General features: G+C 43.0%; 1 protein-coding gene across 1 annotated transcript in view; it reads left to right on the top strand.

Annotated features, from left to right (window-relative positions):
* Asb7 (ankyrin repeat and SOCS box containing 7) overlaps positions 1 to 18,000 on the top strand; it is a 43,991-nt gene that overhangs the window by 4,239 nt on the left and 21,752 nt on the right. Inside the window, exons 3-4 of the mRNA XM_006995143.4 lie at positions 3,977 to 4,091; positions 6,473 to 6,734. Coding sequence (XP_006995205.1) covers positions 6,524 to 6,734 — 211 coding nt within the window. The 5' untranslated portion in view covers positions 3,977 to 4,091; positions 6,473 to 6,523. The remainder of the gene's footprint in view (positions 1 to 3,976; positions 4,092 to 6,472; positions 6,735 to 18,000) is intronic.

Genomic DNA, 18,000 nt, shown 5'->3' with positions numbered 1-18,000 from the left:
AGTGTATATATCTGAAACCTGGCCTTCAGTCTTTCATTCTCATTCTCATGTGAATGCACTCCCACAGTGTGATGTCCTGGCAGACTTCTGAGACACTGACCCGGAGCTGCTAAGTTTGACTTGGTATGCCTGCATTAATAGGACAGATTGACACAGTATCTCTAATACCTGTGGTATAAGCTTTGAGTCAGGTCTGGATGAATGATTCTAAACATTTCTGTCACTTCATCTGCATTTTGTGAAAATTAGTGGGTGTTCTTGTAGAATTTGTGTGAGTCCTAGGTAAGCTGTACATGATAATAAATCTTGGTGTCACATGGAGGTCCAGTCATTTGGAGGAAATCCGATATCCTTCTTTAGGGACATAAACACTATGGTATGTGGAGTGATACTAAAATGACACCTGCTTTATTTTGGGCGTCAGGCCCTTGATTGTGTAAGTGGAGCTTAGCCTGCCTGTTGGCCATGTTGTGTACTTTGATGGGACAGAGTGTATTTCTGTCACTGCTTCCCTCTGGGATCTGGTGAACCATTGGTGGATTTTTAGTTTTTGTCCTCAAAACCAATATCTTTGAAGTTGCTGGTTTTCTTTCCATATCTTGGTTTATTCTGCAAAGAAATGCACTTGTCCTGTCTGGAGTTAGGAACTGTTACCTTATTTCTTGTTGGTTTGAGACCAGGAAACTGAGTTCCCACTTGAATCCCTTCATGAAAAGTTGCAGGAGCAGGCAGCAAGTCTGTAGGCCTTCACTCGGGAGGCTGAGGCAGGAGGATCCCAGCTTTCCAGCCAGCTCGCACTACATGGGAGGCCTGGTATCTCAACCCAACAAAACAAAAACCATGGAAGAAAAGAATACTCAGAAGTCATTAATATCTAGTCTTGTGCCAAAGGAAATTATTGAGACATTAGATTTGTTGAAGGCTATGTATTCTTGGGCAAATTTCAAACCTCCCTTGATTTGTGAGTATATTTAGTCTGTTATCTCAGTATAGATTTTCTTTTAACTATGTGAGGACATTTTGATCTTAGCTGAATGGATTTCACTTGTCTACTTGTAAAGAAATTAGGCAATAAATATTTGTAGTATTCAATGTAATCAACTGTATAAAAGCTTAGAGACCTAGGTTGTTATCTTTTGACTTTCTTACAGTAGAAAAGATGATTTAGCAAAATGTAAACATAGTATTAACATTAAGTAGTAAAACTACTTTAAAAAATGATGCTTATTGGGAAAATGATTCATTTTGACACTCCCAAAGTCTTCCATATTTATTTATTATTTACTTTTTTTCCCCTGAAACCCAGAATGTACTTTCTAGAGGTGAGTCTGGTATCAGTAGTTGCTGGAGTCTACAGCCATCATTAATTTAAGAGAACCTCCCATTGAATATGTATCATTTCGAAAATTGCTCCTTTGTCATGAGTCCTGTTTTATAGGTGATTTCTGTGAGCCCTGAGAATTTTGAACTTGTGTTGCCTGCAGAGAGCTAGGCTTTTCCCACCTGTGGCTTTTCTTGACGACTTTTTTAATAGGCACTTTTGCTGCTGAAGTTGTATTTGTTCTTAAGGTCCATGGTGCTTTTTCCCCTCTATTTATATAAACCTGAGTGTCCATAAAGTAACACCAAGAGAAAATTAATTACTAGTTGGATACCTCAGCCTTTGGAGCTGCTTTGATAATAAATCATTGCTCTTTATAATTCACAATGGTGCAAACAACAGAGATCACATGTACATGGTACACCATGTGTGTGTTCTCCCCTGTGATGCAGCACATGTATGTAAGGAGTGACTTTTCAGGTTACAATCTGTGCTTATTTATAGTCCTTGATATTATCAGAAAAAAAAATCCTAAAATATATAATATTTATATTAGTTCTTGGAGAAATGGCTCATTATTTAAGAATTCTTCTCTTACACAGAACCCAGATTCAGTTCCCAACAACCACAGAGTTACTCACAACTGCCTGTATCTCCAGTTCCAGGGTATCTGAAGCCTTCTTCTGGTCTCCTCAAGCACCAGGCATGTATGTGGTGCACATACCTACATACATGCAGACAGACAGACACACAGACACAGACACACACACACACACAGACACACACACACACACACACTTGAAAATCTTTTGAAACTGTCATTTTAAATGTACAGGACTATCTATTTTAGGAAGTCTTGAGCTGTGCTGAGCACACATCAGGCACTTGCTAGCCATCTATTTGTCCCATTCAAGTCACTTACAGGGAATTGTACATTTTTATCTTTCTTACAGGGAGAAATAATTTGATCCCTTTCTCTTTTAACACCTAGCCTTTCAGTGATATTATGAATAAATACGATTTCATGCTTTCTTCCATACCTACCTCCCGTGTTTCCTCTCTGTCATACCCAACTGTCTCTGTGAAAGTGGTGGTGGGCATTTGGAGGCCAGTGAGAATCTGCAAGGACTCGTAAAGGCTTGAAGCATGTTGGGACATGACACACTTGGAAATAGGGTGTTTGATAACATTTATCTTTTTTGGTTTTCATTTTTAGAAATTAAGTTTGTTCTTTGGCAATTTCCTACCTGTATATATTGCCTTCTGTCTGTTCTCACTGCCCCTCTCCTGTCCCTCCCACCTCCTTGCCTGCCGGTTTTGTCCCCCACCTTGATTTTAACCAGGATTGTCTGTGTGACCTCAGCCAGGGTTGTAACAGTCCACTGGACCCTGGTGCCTTAGTGCTGGGTACGCTTCTTGACATGTAGATGCCATCAGAGTGAAAAGTAATCAGCGGTCTCTGCTTGTTGAGAGCCCTGATGCTTTCCTTGGTGGCTTTCCTGTGGCTTTCTTTGAGCACTTCCTTACCTTCAGGCACTATAAGATGCTCCAGGCTCACCCTGGAGACTTCCTGCCTCAGTCTTTGTCCATTTCTGCAAGGCTTGTTCTGTGGTATTTATACTTTGCTTTGAAGGAGTTGTTCTGACCATGTCTGTTTCGTTTATTTGGAAATAATAGGCACAGGTTGCACTCAGATTTTAGTTCCGTGTGCATGCAAACATTTATCTGTCCTGAAAGACTTCAGGCAAGGACAAATAAAACATGAAGAGAACAAAAACAACTGCCACTCTTCCCCTTACACGTCAGGTTGGCAGATGGCCTGTCCCTCTCCTTGTCTGAAAGTTTAAGTGATAAAGGCTCAGCAGCCCCCCCCCCCACCAGAGGGGTGGCAGGTCTCCCAATAGGCTAATTCCCAGAGTGGTCTCCTTGTGATGTTGTGGGGAGTCTGATGTCCTTAACCTGAATGGAATGTACAGAACTGGGATTCAGTGGGAATGGAGAAAGAGTCTTTTAATTATGTAGAGAGAAAGAGGTTGGGTTTTTATTGTTTTGTTCTTTTAAGAATTCATATGGAGAAGCTAGCAAAAACTCTGGCTAGTTAAATGTTTTAAGTAGCTTGTTGTATGCACATAAATGTTATTGACTGGATGCCTTTAAGGCCTGTGAAGAGCCACCATTCAAAGGCATAATCTCCTTTTACTTATCATGGTTTACATTTGGCCCTGGGCAGCTGCTGTATTGAATGCACACATTTTTCCTTTTAGTCCTGTTTAAAAAGAGCAGGTGACTGATGGTGTCCTTAAAAAGTAATTGAAAGGAAGCAGGCCTGAAGATACATTCTCAGTAGAAAAGACAAGACCCTTAGCTTATATCCAGATTCCAAATGTGTGGTTTGTTATTTTCCTTATTTACTCTTTTTCAAGCAGCTGGGGAGTGGGGGGAGAAGGAGACAGAATACCAAAAATAAATCATACTTGATTGCTTCTTGGAGATTGTTGTAAGCAGCAAGATCATTTTCTCTCAAACCTTCTCTGAGTTCTGTCAACTTGTTATAAACTCCTGAAACAAAGTCGTCAAAAAGTAGAGTGTACAGATAGCTGTGGTTCTTCACTGGTTTAGGAACCTCCCCGTGATTGTGATTTGATTGGTCTGTAGGTGAAGAATTGCTCTGAGGCCTGGACACCCTGGGAACCCCTTCCCCATGATGCTGCTTGTACACGATGGTCATTAGACAGCCTGTGTTCCAAGAGAAGAGTCATTCTTCTGTAAGGTAAGGTGACTCGGGGCCAGCGGTCTCCTGTGCTGTTTTGAGGAGGACACCATCTAACTGTTACTTTCCCCTTGAACACTGCGAGTGGCTTGGTTGAGGCTGCAGCTTCAGTGATAGAGTATATGCTTAGAGGCTTAAGGCTCTAGGTTCAGGCTCTAGCATGATTATGATAGAGTTGAGCAGAAACGAACGAGTAAAATTGTGACTTAAAGAATAAACTAATGTATCCACAGTGCAGCAGGCATGGAAAGAAAAACCTCAGTTTGTTTGTTTCAGTCTTTTTCCTAATAGCAGACCTCTTTCAAGTGCCAGGGTAATCTCCTATTTAAAAACACTCTTTGGGAGCCGGGGAAAGGGCTTAGAGGGGAAAGTGCTTGAGCACAAGAGTGAAGACTAAAGTGTGGATCCCCATTTACTCACGTAAAAGCCGAGCATGGAAATGCACACTTGTAACCCCAGCACCAGAGTGCAGAGACAAGGAGGACCATGGCGGCTAGATAGCCAGCCAGGCTGGAAGAAAGGGTGGGGTCGAGGTTCGGTGGTGGACCCTGTCTCAAAAAATAAGGTGGAGAACTGTAGAGAAGACACCCTAAGTGTGTGCGTATGCACATGTACCACACACATGTACCCACAGAACTCACTCAGAGCCAATGTGGTGGCACACACCTGCAATCTCAACGCTCGGGAGCATCAAGAGCTCAAGGCTAGCCTAGGCTACATAGCAAGTTGGGAGGACAACCTGAGCTCAGTGAGACTGACTCAAAAACAATAGTAAAGTAAAAACAATTTCAAAAGCATTCTGTTAAAGACAGTAAGAGCTTCCATTAACATATTCTGATGAGTTTCGGTACTGTCTCTCATAGCACTGAAACTAATATGAAACCTATTCTGAAAGGTATTTTTTATGTTAAATTTCTAAGCCAAGAGACTGAATTTCAAGGAAGTAATTAAATGAAGAAAGAAAAGGAAACTTCCTTATTAAGAGAACAAATTATCAAGAAATTTCCCATTTCCCAGTTTTCTCTGAGGAAACAGCTATTTGAGGTAATAGCTTGATATTTTTAAATTACATCATTTAGTGATATTGCTGAGACTGTAATGATGTCACTTTTATGTGTAAAAGCACATCAGATGTTTGTGTTCTTAACCTGTGTTGGTTCCACCAAGCTAGGCTTACTTTACCTGTGTATAGTCCGTGATGAGAAATTTTACAAGAGAAATTATCGGTAGCAAAATTATCCTGAGATGTCTAACCTACATATGAGAACAGAATATTTTCAAAGGGCTTTATCACATTTTTTTCATTCAAGCAAATTTACTTAGAGAAATGGACAAATAGCCAGGAGGTTAGGCTAATTGCTTCTTTCAAATCAGCCCAGTTGGAATGTCTTCCCAGGAGCTTGTCAATCTAGGTGTCTGTGTGTATTCCGATGGTTGGAAGCACACAGACAGGCCTGTACCCCCCAACATGAGAAGTAACACCCTGTGTACATGGGTGAGCTCGTACATGACCTGCAGAGGCTGTGGAATCCTCAGCACTATTGTTCACTCAAGTCATTTTATCTTGTGGCTAACCAACAGACCATTTATCATGCTACTTTGAGTGTTTATAAACTAAAACTTCTGGTACAGGAATTAGAAAAAAATGTTTCAAAAGAATGTGACAGCAAAAGAGGGGACAGAGCATCATGTTCCAAGAGCCGGAGATGGGAAAACCAAGAAAAAGACGCGCACGCGTGCACACGCATACACATGCATACACACGTACATACGAGCGTGTACGTAAATATCTATTTTACTCTAGCTTAGTTCGCTCAGCCCGCTTCCCCCAAGCTTTGTTAACTGCATTAACAATAAGATACCGTTGGACTTCTTCAGACACTCAGCCTGCAGGTGGCCCTTCTTTTTCCTCATCATGGGCTTTAGTCTTCATAAATTACGGGCTGTTTTCTCTGACTCGTGATAGAATCTGAGCAGTTTGTGACTTAAATCTGGATGGTGCATCATAGAAATCAGACTTTCCAAGACCGATACCACTCTAGCCCCTCTGGTCCTACCGTCTTAATTTCTGGATGCCACCTCTCATTTTGCCTCACATAGAGCCATGATGGTCAAATGTAGTTTCAAGTTTTCAAAAGGATGCAGAAGAGATTTTTTTCTGTTAATTCAGGGATTTCTGTCTGGCTTTCTCTTTCAATTAATTTGTGACCTTAATGCAACCATTGAAAGTTTTGGTCTTAGGAGATGCACATTAGCCAGTAGTATGGAACTGCCGTTAATCACTGCACTGATTTAGGAAGTGAGCAGTTCTGTGGTGGTCAGTGGGCACAGTGTGAAGAGCCACGTAGTCTAAATGTCACGTGTTCTACCTTCCCCGAAAGGCTGACTCCTTTGACCTAATGACTGGTTGGTGAAAAGCGGACTCTGCTAGGATGTTACACCACCACTGTCGGAGGAACCCTGAACTCCAGGAAGAATTGCAGATTCAGGCTGCAGTAGCCGCCGGGGATGTTCACACAGTACGGAAGATGTTGGAGCAAGGCTATTCCCCAAACGGCCGGGATGCCAACGGCTGGACCTTGCTCCATTTCTCTGCAGCAAGAGGAAAGGAGAGATGTGTTCGGGTGTTTCTGGAACATGGAGGTGAGTTTACTAGTTGCAAGGAGAAACTTGCGATGGTGTTGACAGTGCACTCGCGCATGCTTACATGCGGTTTTTAAGGCTTCTCTTGCATTAATGTTCAGTATCTTATTTTCCTCTTTGCAAAGATTTGTGTGAACTAAACACTGAGTTCTGTTTCAACCCAGATTGCTGAGTGGGCTTCACCCTGGCGTGTGTGATCCCAGGTTTTCAACTCAGAGTCTTTATTGGGGTGGTAGCCACGTGGGTTTCAGAAGCGGAAGTGGCTTCTACCACTGGGAGTTGCCCAGGTTCCCCCTTGTGGAATTGCTCAAGCAGAGGAGCCTAGCACGGGTCCTGTTAAACATCTCAGCCTCCCCGTGCCTTAGACTGTGCATGTCCCTCCCTTTCTTCTTGTTCCCTTGGAGCTCTTGCCTTTTCCAGAACTTCCAGGGGCTTAGGGACACCAGAAGAAGGCTGCTTTTCTGAGGGCTTCTGTAGACACACGTGGTCAGTGACTGCATTTGCCATGATAGGTCTGCTTCAGAAAACTGGCCGTTTCTACAAGGCTCGCAAACTAATCCCCTCAGTTGACTCTCTCCAGTGAATTTCAACTTCATTCTTACCCCGACGCTAGGAGGTGGAGGGGTGTGTGTCCGTTTATAGATATCATTTGTGTCTACACTGTCTGTATATTAGGGTGTAAGACAGCTTGTCTGGGCTCTTCCAGGCCACCAGCGGTGCTTTGCTTCATTCCGAGGGTGTACTATGGGATGTATAGTTAAAGGACTGGCCAGGCTTGCTTGCCTTCTGAAGCACAGAAACGGTTAGAAGTTCCACAGCCCTCACGCAGGCCATATGAATTAGTGACTGTACGAATGCTAAGGCTCCGAGCCTAGGCTGACTCCAGAGGAGGCTAAATCCAAGTCACGGAGCAATCATGTGTCCCAGCGGTCCGCTATAGGAATTATATGCCCCAGCTCATTGACTGTGGACAGAGTCCAGAAGTTCACGGGCCTGTGCCCACTCGTGGCCATCTTCCATGCCATTCCACCTTCTGACTTACAGAACTCATTCTGCAGTGAATGAAGGGGGTGTAAGTGGAATGCCTGGACAAAGAGGATCAGAACGAATTCTGCCCGTACCTGGTAAAACCAAGACTAAGATCAGAACTCATATTTGCTTATTTTACCTAGTCCTGTGCCCTCCAGCTCTGTCACGCTGACTTAATACAGAATAAGTTCAGATAGTCAGTTAATGCATGGATACTGTCTCCTTAAAACAAAGCGCATCCTCAGACACACTACACACAGGAGCCAAACCCTGCTTGACCTGCCCAGCTCCTGCCTGCCACTACTCAGAAGTGTCCCTGGCATGAGTGACTCTGGGTGCTCATCCCTCTAGCTACTTCTTAACACACTTGTAGAAATTGTGGTTCTCCATGTAGTTTTGAAACTAAACAGCATACTGACTTAGTGCTCTGCTACAGTTGTTTTTCACCTAACTTCATGGAACATTTTTTTTTCTTCCTTAACTCTCTGAGGTCTGCTGTTGTAATGTGTGGATGTGATATGACATGGAAAACACGTCATAGCTGTGGCTGTGCTCCAGCTGGACTTTTTCTTTAAGTCAATGAGTGATGAGGGTTAAAAGGAAAAGCTAACGATGAGTTGGATTTAACTTGTGGGCTGCAGCTCCTAAGCATCTCTCTCTCCTCCACCCCTCGGATGACAGTTTCCAGGGCCAAGGGTGGCTATGTGGTGGAGTGTGTATCCAGTATATCTGAAGCCTAGAGTTCAAGTCTTAACACCGCACAAAAAGAAAAGTGTGTGTGTGCATGTGCACGTGTGTGTGTTTGAATGTGAGTGTGTGTTTGTGTGTGTGTGACAAACTGCAGTTCATGAACCCACACTGCACAGTGTATTGCAGTTTAGTGCATTTGTAGAGTTGGGTGTCCAGCACCACAATTAATTTCTAAAGTAATTGTTCGTACTACACTGATTCTGTTAGTAATACATTCAGGCTTTCCCTGCTCTTTTCAGTATAGTATTCATTCATATAAATATACTACCATTGGGTTCTACTTTCAACTTTGTTTGTTCCTTTTAGTTTGTTTAGAAAGCATGGCATTTTCTCAGCAGACTTTTGAGAAGGTAGCACATAGTACACCCGCTTAAACCCAGATTAGTGTTCTCTGGACTGTGCAGGGAGAAGGCCACCAACTGCTCTTGACCACCAGACTCCCCTCCGAAGCCAGGGCCTTCACTGGCTTCTGCTGCCGCTCAAGAAATAGCCCGTGCACTGAGCCCCGCGGCTCCCAGCCTCTTCCTTCTAGCCCACTCTTCTTTTTAATGCTCTCTTGACTCTCTTGACTTTTGTCACAGAACAGCTTTGTCATGGTGGTTCCCTGTCAGTGCCCAGTTCAGCCTCAGATTCCACTGTTTGGGTATGATTGATTGACACTTAACTCCAGTTGTGGGACATTTGAGATTGTTTGAATTTTTCTGCTAGGGCCAGTATTGCAGGAAACATCCTTGACTGTTTTTTTTTCTTTTTTTTAACCTTTGTCAGAGTTTTTTTCTTCTTCTTAATTCCTAGAAGTACTTGCCAAGTCAAACAGTATTTTATGAATGCTGACACATTGCCTGCAGTTGCCTATGCCCTCCCTGCCTGGGTGTGACAGTGGTCAGTCTCCACTTTGCCCAGCAGCATATTGCCAGATGTCTGGCTCTTCCTTGTGTGACATGCTTGCCCCCTCCCAAGACGGCATACAAGTATCAAACCGACAAGACTGAGCTCGTTCGGCTCATCCTCACTTTGGCTTGTTCAGGTGCCCTCCTTTGTCAGTTCCAGGTGGAAACCTTCTCCCAGCTTGAGTGATTCCACGTTCCTATTGCCCTCACTATAAACTGGGCACATTCTGTTTTGCCTTTGCCTGGCTTGTGTCTCTTGGCTTGTGGTTAGTAAATACTTCATCCTGCAGGGTCATTATTGGCCTGCATTTCCTTCTCAAGATTTTGTGGCACTTGGATCCCCAGTCTGCCCGGAATTGGCATTCGCGCATGAGAAGAGACGTGTTGGTACGGTATCACTGCTCTTCCCCACAAAGGTTGCCTAGACTCCCCTTCTTTCCTCATGACTGCACACTGCTGGGTGCCATACAGGGGTTCAGCATTTGTGCTTCTACTTCTGAGTTCTTATTTAGTGCTCAGGACCAGGGTGATGCTGTTTGTATTGTTCTATGAGAACACTGCTGCAGTCAAAAGAGATTTGGAGAATGCACCCTCTCACTCCCCTCACTGCAAGTTATAAACAGGTTTGAAAAGGTTAGGTATGAAGGAAACTCCTAACCCCCCACCCCCACCCCCTTACCCATGGTCATGCAGGAGGCTTCCATACATATGCACATCCTCCGTGTAATGTCCCGGCACATCTGTAACTGGCCCTGCAGCCTAGAAGTGCCATGCAGAAAGGCTGCAGACTGTGGTAGGTACCTTTGTCCTCGCCTGTGATGTGGCCAGTTGCTTGATCATCTGAGTTTTTCCCCTCTGATTAACTGTCTCTTTTCTTCACTTCTTTTCAAGAAGCCACTGTGCTACCCCTCGGCAGGGAAACCTCTTTCCTCATCAGGACTGTGGGTCGATTTCCTTCACCCCCACATTATATTGCCCTGTCCCAACCCAGTCTCCAAATGAGACACTTCTTGGTAGAAGTGGAAATTAAATGCAGTTTAGGGGCTTCTTATTTCCCTGCACAAAATCTTCTCAGTCCGCCATGTGCTCAGCACAGCAGCAGATCCTCTGGTCCCTGCAGCTGCAGCTCTGTGCAGCAGCCCCTCCACCTTCTGGGGGTCTCTGAGCTTGGAGACGTAGTCATAGAGGTCATTGCAAAGCTCCCCCCACCATGGTCTCCTTTCCTTTGCATGTACCCGCTTCCCTTTTAAGTCTTACGAGCACTTCTCAGGGCTACCACCTCCTTCCAGTAGACTACTAGGTCAGGTGAGAACTTCATTTTTGCCCCATTCAATGCTGCCGCTGGGCCCTGGATGATGCTCTCTCTCCCCGTGGGATACTGTCCCCTGGACCTTGCTGCCGCCCCAGTCATAAGCACGATGAAGGGCTTTAGCTTCCTGTTCAATGTCTGTGGCTTTAGTTCACCTGAAGGTGCCTGAAGGCAGAACCACAGACATGTGTGTTCCCCATGAGGAAGAGAGCAGACACTGGTAATCCAAAATGATTGGTTCCTAACCTCCTGAGGGAAAACTGATCTTGAAAAAAAGTTGAAAAAGATGGGACCATCATTGGGTCAGGGTCAGAAGCTGCCGAAGTCATGACAGCTGCTCTTCCAGAATCATCAGATAGAGGAGTAAGGTGAAGGACTTGGAAGGAGCGAGACAGTCCCCTTGGCCCTCTACACTCCCTCCCGCTCTGCACACCACTCCCTTCTCTGCTGACTGGGGGAGGGACAGAGCTCTGAGGTGGATGAGGTGGCTGTTTGCCTCCTGAGAAAGCACTCACTCATATTCAGAAATTGCTGCTGAGCACCTAGCCTATGCGGGCCCTGCTTTGGGCACAGCTGCAGTGGTAACTGTCTCCGGTGTTCCCAGCCCAGCAGCTGGATGGGTCGGTAGCAGTGTGCCCTGGTGACTGAGGATGTACTTCAAGTTCCTAAGAGGGTGATGCTTTCCCCATTGGAAAATAAGGCACAGAAGCCAAAGCAGTTCAGATACCCGGTCTTCACCTTCACGGCAGTAGAACTAGGCTCCCAACCATCGTCTGCACTGGTTCTGGGTTGCCTAGAAAAGAAGGGAGGCATTTCCAAGAGAGTGAAGGGCCATGTGTAACAAGGCCCCTCTGTGTGTGAGTCCAGGATCTTCAGAATGCAGGGCTTGGGTGGGGTTCTTGAAAGGTGTGAAGCAGGAAAGGCTGGAAACTTGGTGGAGTGGAACATTCTGCATGTGTAGGACACCACCCATGGGGGTTTGAAGGAAACGAGTCTGTGTGATTTTAAGGACTGAAATAGTTGAGTCTGATTGGAGCATGCCCACCAGTTTAGGGATGTTGGGGAGCCATCAGAGGCTTGCTAGCGAGGGCCAGGAGAAGTGGACAGGGCTGTAGGAAGTTCTCTCTGGTTATAGTTTCTGAGCTTATCAGAAAGGCCTAAGACTAAGGCAAGAAGGGCAGGTGGGTTATGCAGTGAGGAAACTCAAAACAACTGTAGTTTTCGGTTAAGAATAAGGGAGATCTGTCGTCACTTACTAGGAGAAAGGGGCAGCCAGATGGAAGATGAGAAAGAAGACAGAAATCTAAGCCACTTACGTAGCCAGAAATAGTTTATTTAGACATTCACACATGAAGGGATACAATGACAAAATACAGTTCTACCTATCAAGTCCACACAGCCACGTGGTAATGCCAGCCAATGATCGATCACAGAGAGCTAGCAAGCTCCGGACCGAGAGTCAAGGGGAGTGCCGTAACCCCGGGAAGAAGCCTGCTGGGAAACGGCTGTGCCGCTGCCACGAGAGAGATCCAAGTTTGTATAAACAGCATCAAAGCTGTGTCTGAGTTGTGTAACACAAAAATGGGGTGCGGGCACATGGCCCCCACTCTCTACTTTAACTAAGCCTGTGCTGTCTGTGGTATGTGAGGCTGTTGTATTTCAGTGAAGGTAGAGAAGTGACCCCACAGCGTTGACCTCTGACCCCCACATGTGGCAGGGGTGTGTGCATAGCAACAGTAATAAGCAGTAAAAATGTGGTGATCTTCCCAAGAAGGTAGCAAGCTCTTGGGTTAAGAGTCTCTTACAGAGGCCAGGTCTGCTCAGGAGAGCAGGCAGCGTCCTCTGGTAGGCACATGGAAGGAAATAAGTGAGAGAAGGTAGCATTAGACACACGGTGCAGCGGGAGAGCTGTGTGCAGCTCTGTAGAAACCAAAGGGTTCGCGATGGTCCCAGGCGCAGTAAAAATAAGCAGATGATGTGGGATTTGTGGAAACACTTTCGGAAAGGAACTTGATAGTGTACATTAGGACCTTCAAAGTGGTAGATGCTTTTGCCCAGTAAACCTATTAGCTTAAACTTGGTTGTATAATAACTAAGGTTTATTCATTTATTACAAGGGTAGAGTCTTAAAAGCAGGAAATATTTTCTACATAAAAATGCCACGCTTCTTTCTCTCATTTGTCTTTTCTTGTTTGTTTCAGGTTTTTTTGTTTTTGCTTTTGTTTTTGCTTATTTCATCATTGGCAATGGCATAAAACAAAAATATTTAGAACTACTATTTGGCTTTAGTGTGTGTGTGTGTGTGTGTGTGTGTGTGTCTGTCTGTCTGTCTGTCTGTCTGTCTGTGTCTGTGTGTCTGTGTCTGATATCACAGCTCAGGGGAAGGAGGTTATATTAAAATAGTTTTTAAGCTACTAGAATTAAACCCAGAGTGAAAGTAGGAATGAAATAAAGGAAAAACAGAACCTCCCCACCCAACCTTCTCCAGAGCCTAGCCTGGTAAGTCTCCCTGACCCTTCCTACCCTTGCTGCATCCCCAGCCTGTCAGATCTAGTCTGGGTCCTATATCCAGTGCCCCAGCCTAGTCTGGTCACCCCTGTCTGTGCCATAACCAATCTCTAGTCTTCTTCAGGACCTGACCTACCTAACCACCAATCCAAGGTCCACACCACATCCATCCTTTCCACCCAGCCAGATCTACCCCCACACTCCAGGTTGGACCAGGAGGTACATCTTGAACACCACCCCAGTCCCTTCTGTCCACCCAAGCCATTTCCAGCCTCTAGACCCAACCTGCCGGTACATCTGCTCTTCCCCAACCTGCTGTGTCCATCAAACTTACAAGTTTATATGCCCAGATCTCATCACAAAACATCAACAATGGAAGATCAGGCCAGTATCTTCTCTCCTCAGCCGACCGGTCCTATTAAAGTGTTTGCCAATGAGAATTACCTAGATGAATATCAGGACATGGAATTTGAAAGAATATTCATAAGCTTCATCAAAGAATTCAAAGATTTTAAAAAGCTACAAACAGCACACTGAAATCAAGGAGGAAGAACTTAAAATAAATACCTGAACAGTACCCAAGGAAACACAAACATAAAGCTGATGGAAATGATGAGTACAATCCAGGACTGGAGGACAGAATTCAGTAAGGAGTTAGAAAACTGAGGAGGACTCAGGCTGAAATGATGATAGAATTGAATAACCCAAACAACTCAACAAGAAAACCCCAAGGAAAGCCTGCAAGTAGAGTGAAGCAAGCAGATGATACAGTATTAGGACTTGGAGATAAAGTAGAGGATCTAGACAGAATAGGCAAGGAGTATGACAAATTCAAACAAAATACAAGAAAAGGAGCATACAGGAAATGTGGGACACCATGAAAAAAAAAACAAGCCTTTGAATTATAGGCATAGGTGAGGGAGAAAACCTTCAATAATCTCATAAAAGAAAATGTCTCCAAACTAAAGAAGACATACCCATAAGAATACAAGAAGCTCACAATTCTTTTTTTTTTTTTTTGCATACAAACTGTATGGTCGTGGCAGGCTTCTTGCTAACTGTTCTTATAGCTTAAATTAATCCATTTCCATAAATCTATACCTTGCCACGTGACAAGAAGCTCACAATTCTTTACAAATTCAAAAAGATTGAATCCTATCTGATCAAAATCCTTGTATCCTATCTGATCAAAATGCAGTAAGACTGACAGCTAACATGTCTCTAGCAAGTGCATAAACTCATGGAGATTAAACCACTTATTACTGGATGATGAAAGTGTCAAAAAGACACACAAAGTATCTGCAACTAAATGAAAACAAAAACACAGCACAGCAAAGTTTCTGGGGTCATTCAAAGCAACCCTGCAGGGAATGTTATGGTTCTGTGTGCCTACATCAAAATCACCTGGGTACAAACAAATGACTTAATGATGGAACTCAAAAATCTGGGAAAACAAGAATAAACCGAATCCAAACCCAGTCAACATCAAGAAATAATAGAAATCAGAGCAGATATCAGTGAAATGGAAGCAAAAAAAAAAAAAAATCCCAAACAAACAACAACAACAATAAAAAACCCAAAAAACAAAACAAAAAAGTTCAGAGAATCAGCTTATCTAAGAGTTGTTTCTTTGAGAAGATAATGGAAAATCTAAAAGAAATGGATTGATTTCTAGATTCAACCAAACCACCAAAATTAAACCAAGAAGACACCTATGACAAATGAGATTGTAATAGTAATAAAAAGCCTTCTAGCTTAAAACAAACAAACAAATCCAGGGCCAGATGTATTCACCACAGAATTCTACCAGACATTCAAAGAAGATCTACAGCCAGTCCTTGAAATATTCCAATAATAGAGGAGCACTCCCAAACTCCTCCGATGAACCAGTATCACTCTAATGCTAAACCAGGTAAAGAGGCAACAAAAACAACTCCAGACCCATATCCCTGATGAGCATAGTCTCACTAACGCTCAATAAAATACTTGAAAACAGAGTACAGATACACAGCAAATGTTATCCTCCATGACCAAGTTGGCTTTATGCTGGAATGCAAGGATGGCTCAGCATGAGCCAGGTTAATAAACATGATAAACTACATAAATGAACTTAAGAATCACATGATCGTCTCAATAGACACAGAAATGCCTTTGACAAAATCCAACATGCTTTTTTTTTTTTTTTTGTAAGTCCTAGAGAATGTAGGGCTAGAGGGAACACACCTCAACATAATGAATCTATATACGAGAAACCCAGAACAAACAACATCCTAAATGGAGAAAAGCTTGAGGCAGTCCCAGTGAAGCCAAGAATAAGGCATGGGTGCCCCCATCCTCACTCCTTTTCAACATGTGTGAAGTCCTAGCTGGAGCAATTATGCAAGAGAAGGAAATAAAGGGGTACAAATTGAGAGTCAAAGTATCCCTATTTGCAGATGACATGATACTACATATTAGAGATCCTAAAAATTCTACCAGAAAATTTCCAGAAATGATGAATAAATTCAGCAATGTGGCAGAACACAGAATCAGTTACACAAATTAATAGCTTTCCCATATACCAACAAAAAACATAAAGAGATCATGGATACACTTCCATTCACAATAGTCTGAAAGAAAATATGACATCTAGGAATAAACCTAACCAAGGAAATGAAAAGCCTCTAACAATGAAAGTTGTAAAGCTCTGAAGAGATAGAAAGACTAGAAAGTTGAAAGAACTTCCAAGTTCATGCATTAGTAAAACTAATATTCTAAAAATGCCTTTTACAAAAAAGCTTTTCAGAGTCAATGCAATCCCAATGAAAAATCCCCATTTCATTCTTTGCAGAAATAGGAAAAAACGACCCTAAAATTTATATGATATTATGTAGCCTAAACAATCCAGAAAAAAAAAAAAAAAGCACAGCCGATTATCATCCCAAATCTTAAGATTATGTTACAGAGCCATAGTAATAAAAACAGTGTGGTGCTGGCACAAAAACAGACATGGAACCGATGGAATAAAATCAAAGACCTCTATGATTAGTATATGTAGCTTCAGCCATCTAATATTTGACAAAGATGTCAAAAACATACAGGAGAAAGACTCTTCAACAAATGATGTTGAGGAAACTGGGTGTCCATATGCAGAAAGATTAAATTAGATCTGTATCTATCCTACACAAAATCTAGCTCCAGGTGAATCAAAGATCTAAACACTGAACTAGCTAGAAGAAAACATAGTACCCTACTTGATACAGGTATAAGAAAGGGTTTTCTGAATAGCATTCCATTTGTTTAAGAACAAAGGCCAGCAATTGACATGCAAGATTTTATAAAACTAAAAATTCTGCACAGTTAAAGAAACAGTCAACTGGCCGGGCGGTGGTGGCGCACGCCTTTAATCCCAGCACTCGGGAGGCAGAGCCAGGTGGATCTCTGTGAGTTCGAGGCCAGCCTGGGCTACCAAGTGAGTTCCAGGAAAGGCGCAAAGCTACACAGAGAAACCCTGTCTTGAAAAACCAAAAAAAAAAAAAAAAAAAAGAAACAGTCAACTGGCTAGACAAGGTGCCACAAGCACTTGTGAGGCAAGGCAGATCTCTGAGTTTGAGGCCAGCCTAGTCTACAGAGAGAGTCTCAGGACAGCCAAGGGCTGTTACCCTGAGAAACCCTGTCTTAAAAAACAAAATGAAACAAACAAAATGAAAAACAATCAACCAGGTGAACAGGAAGCCTGCAGAATGGGAAAGAATCTTTGCCGACTATACAGCTGACAGAGGATTAATACCAGAATATACAAAGAACTCACAAAATTAAAAAAAAAAAATCAAGCCTATCTGAAAAATGTCCCTGAGTCTTGGAGTTCTCAAAGGAAGAAAAAAAAATGGCTAAGAAATCAGAAGTGTTCATTGTCACTACCAGTTAGGGAAATGTTAATTAGAGTGACTTGGAGGTTTCATCTTACCCCCGTCAGAATGGCAAACATCAAAAACCACTGATAACAAATGCTGGAGGAGATAGAGGGAAGAGAACCCTCGCTCACCATTGGTAGGACTGCAAACTGGTGCAGCCATCATGGAAATCAGTGTGGAAAACTCTTTTAAAGCTAAAAATAAATCCACCGTATGACCCAGCTATACCAGTTTTTAGCATATGCCCAAAGGACTTGACATCCTACACTATAGATACTTGCTCAGCCATGTTCATTGCTGCTCTATTCACAGTAGCTAGGAAATGGAAACACATAAATGTCCTTTAACCCATGAATGGATAATGAAAATATGGTAGTAAATATACCCTACGGAATGCTATTCATATGTAAAGAAAATTGAAATTATGAACATTGAAGGTAAATGAATGAAACTAAAAAAGTTCTTTTTGAGTGAGGTAACCCAGACTCAGAAAGACAATGTCACATGTTCTCTCTTACTGGAGGCTCCTACCACCAAATCTGCAGATGTGAATATATATCTGTATATATTCACATATATATAATATCCTGTAATAAATGCAGAAACCAAGAAAGTGAAAGGGGACCATTCCTGGGGAGTTGGGGGTATAGAGGCACATTACAGAGGAGAATAGCAGGATACAAATGATTTGAATAGGGAAAAGGGGGCTCTAGGTAGGGGGAGAAAGATAAATACAGAAAAAGGAGGGTAAAATAACAGATGTCTCTAAAAGTCATATGAACCATGCTATTAACTGTCTACCTAAAAAAACTGATACATAGAGGTCTGTGTATTGATATGCATAGATACTTTAAATTTTAAATGAGGAATGTCCTCATCTGGGCTAA

Source organism: Peromyscus maniculatus, chromosome 1, assembly GCF_049852395.1.
Source record: "Peromyscus maniculatus bairdii isolate BWxNUB_F1_BW_parent chromosome 1, HU_Pman_BW_mat_3.1, whole genome shotgun sequence".
NCBI classification, from domain to species: Eukaryota; Metazoa; Chordata; class Mammalia; order Rodentia; family Cricetidae; genus Peromyscus; species Peromyscus maniculatus.
This window is presented reverse-complemented; position numbering and strand designations above follow the sequence as displayed.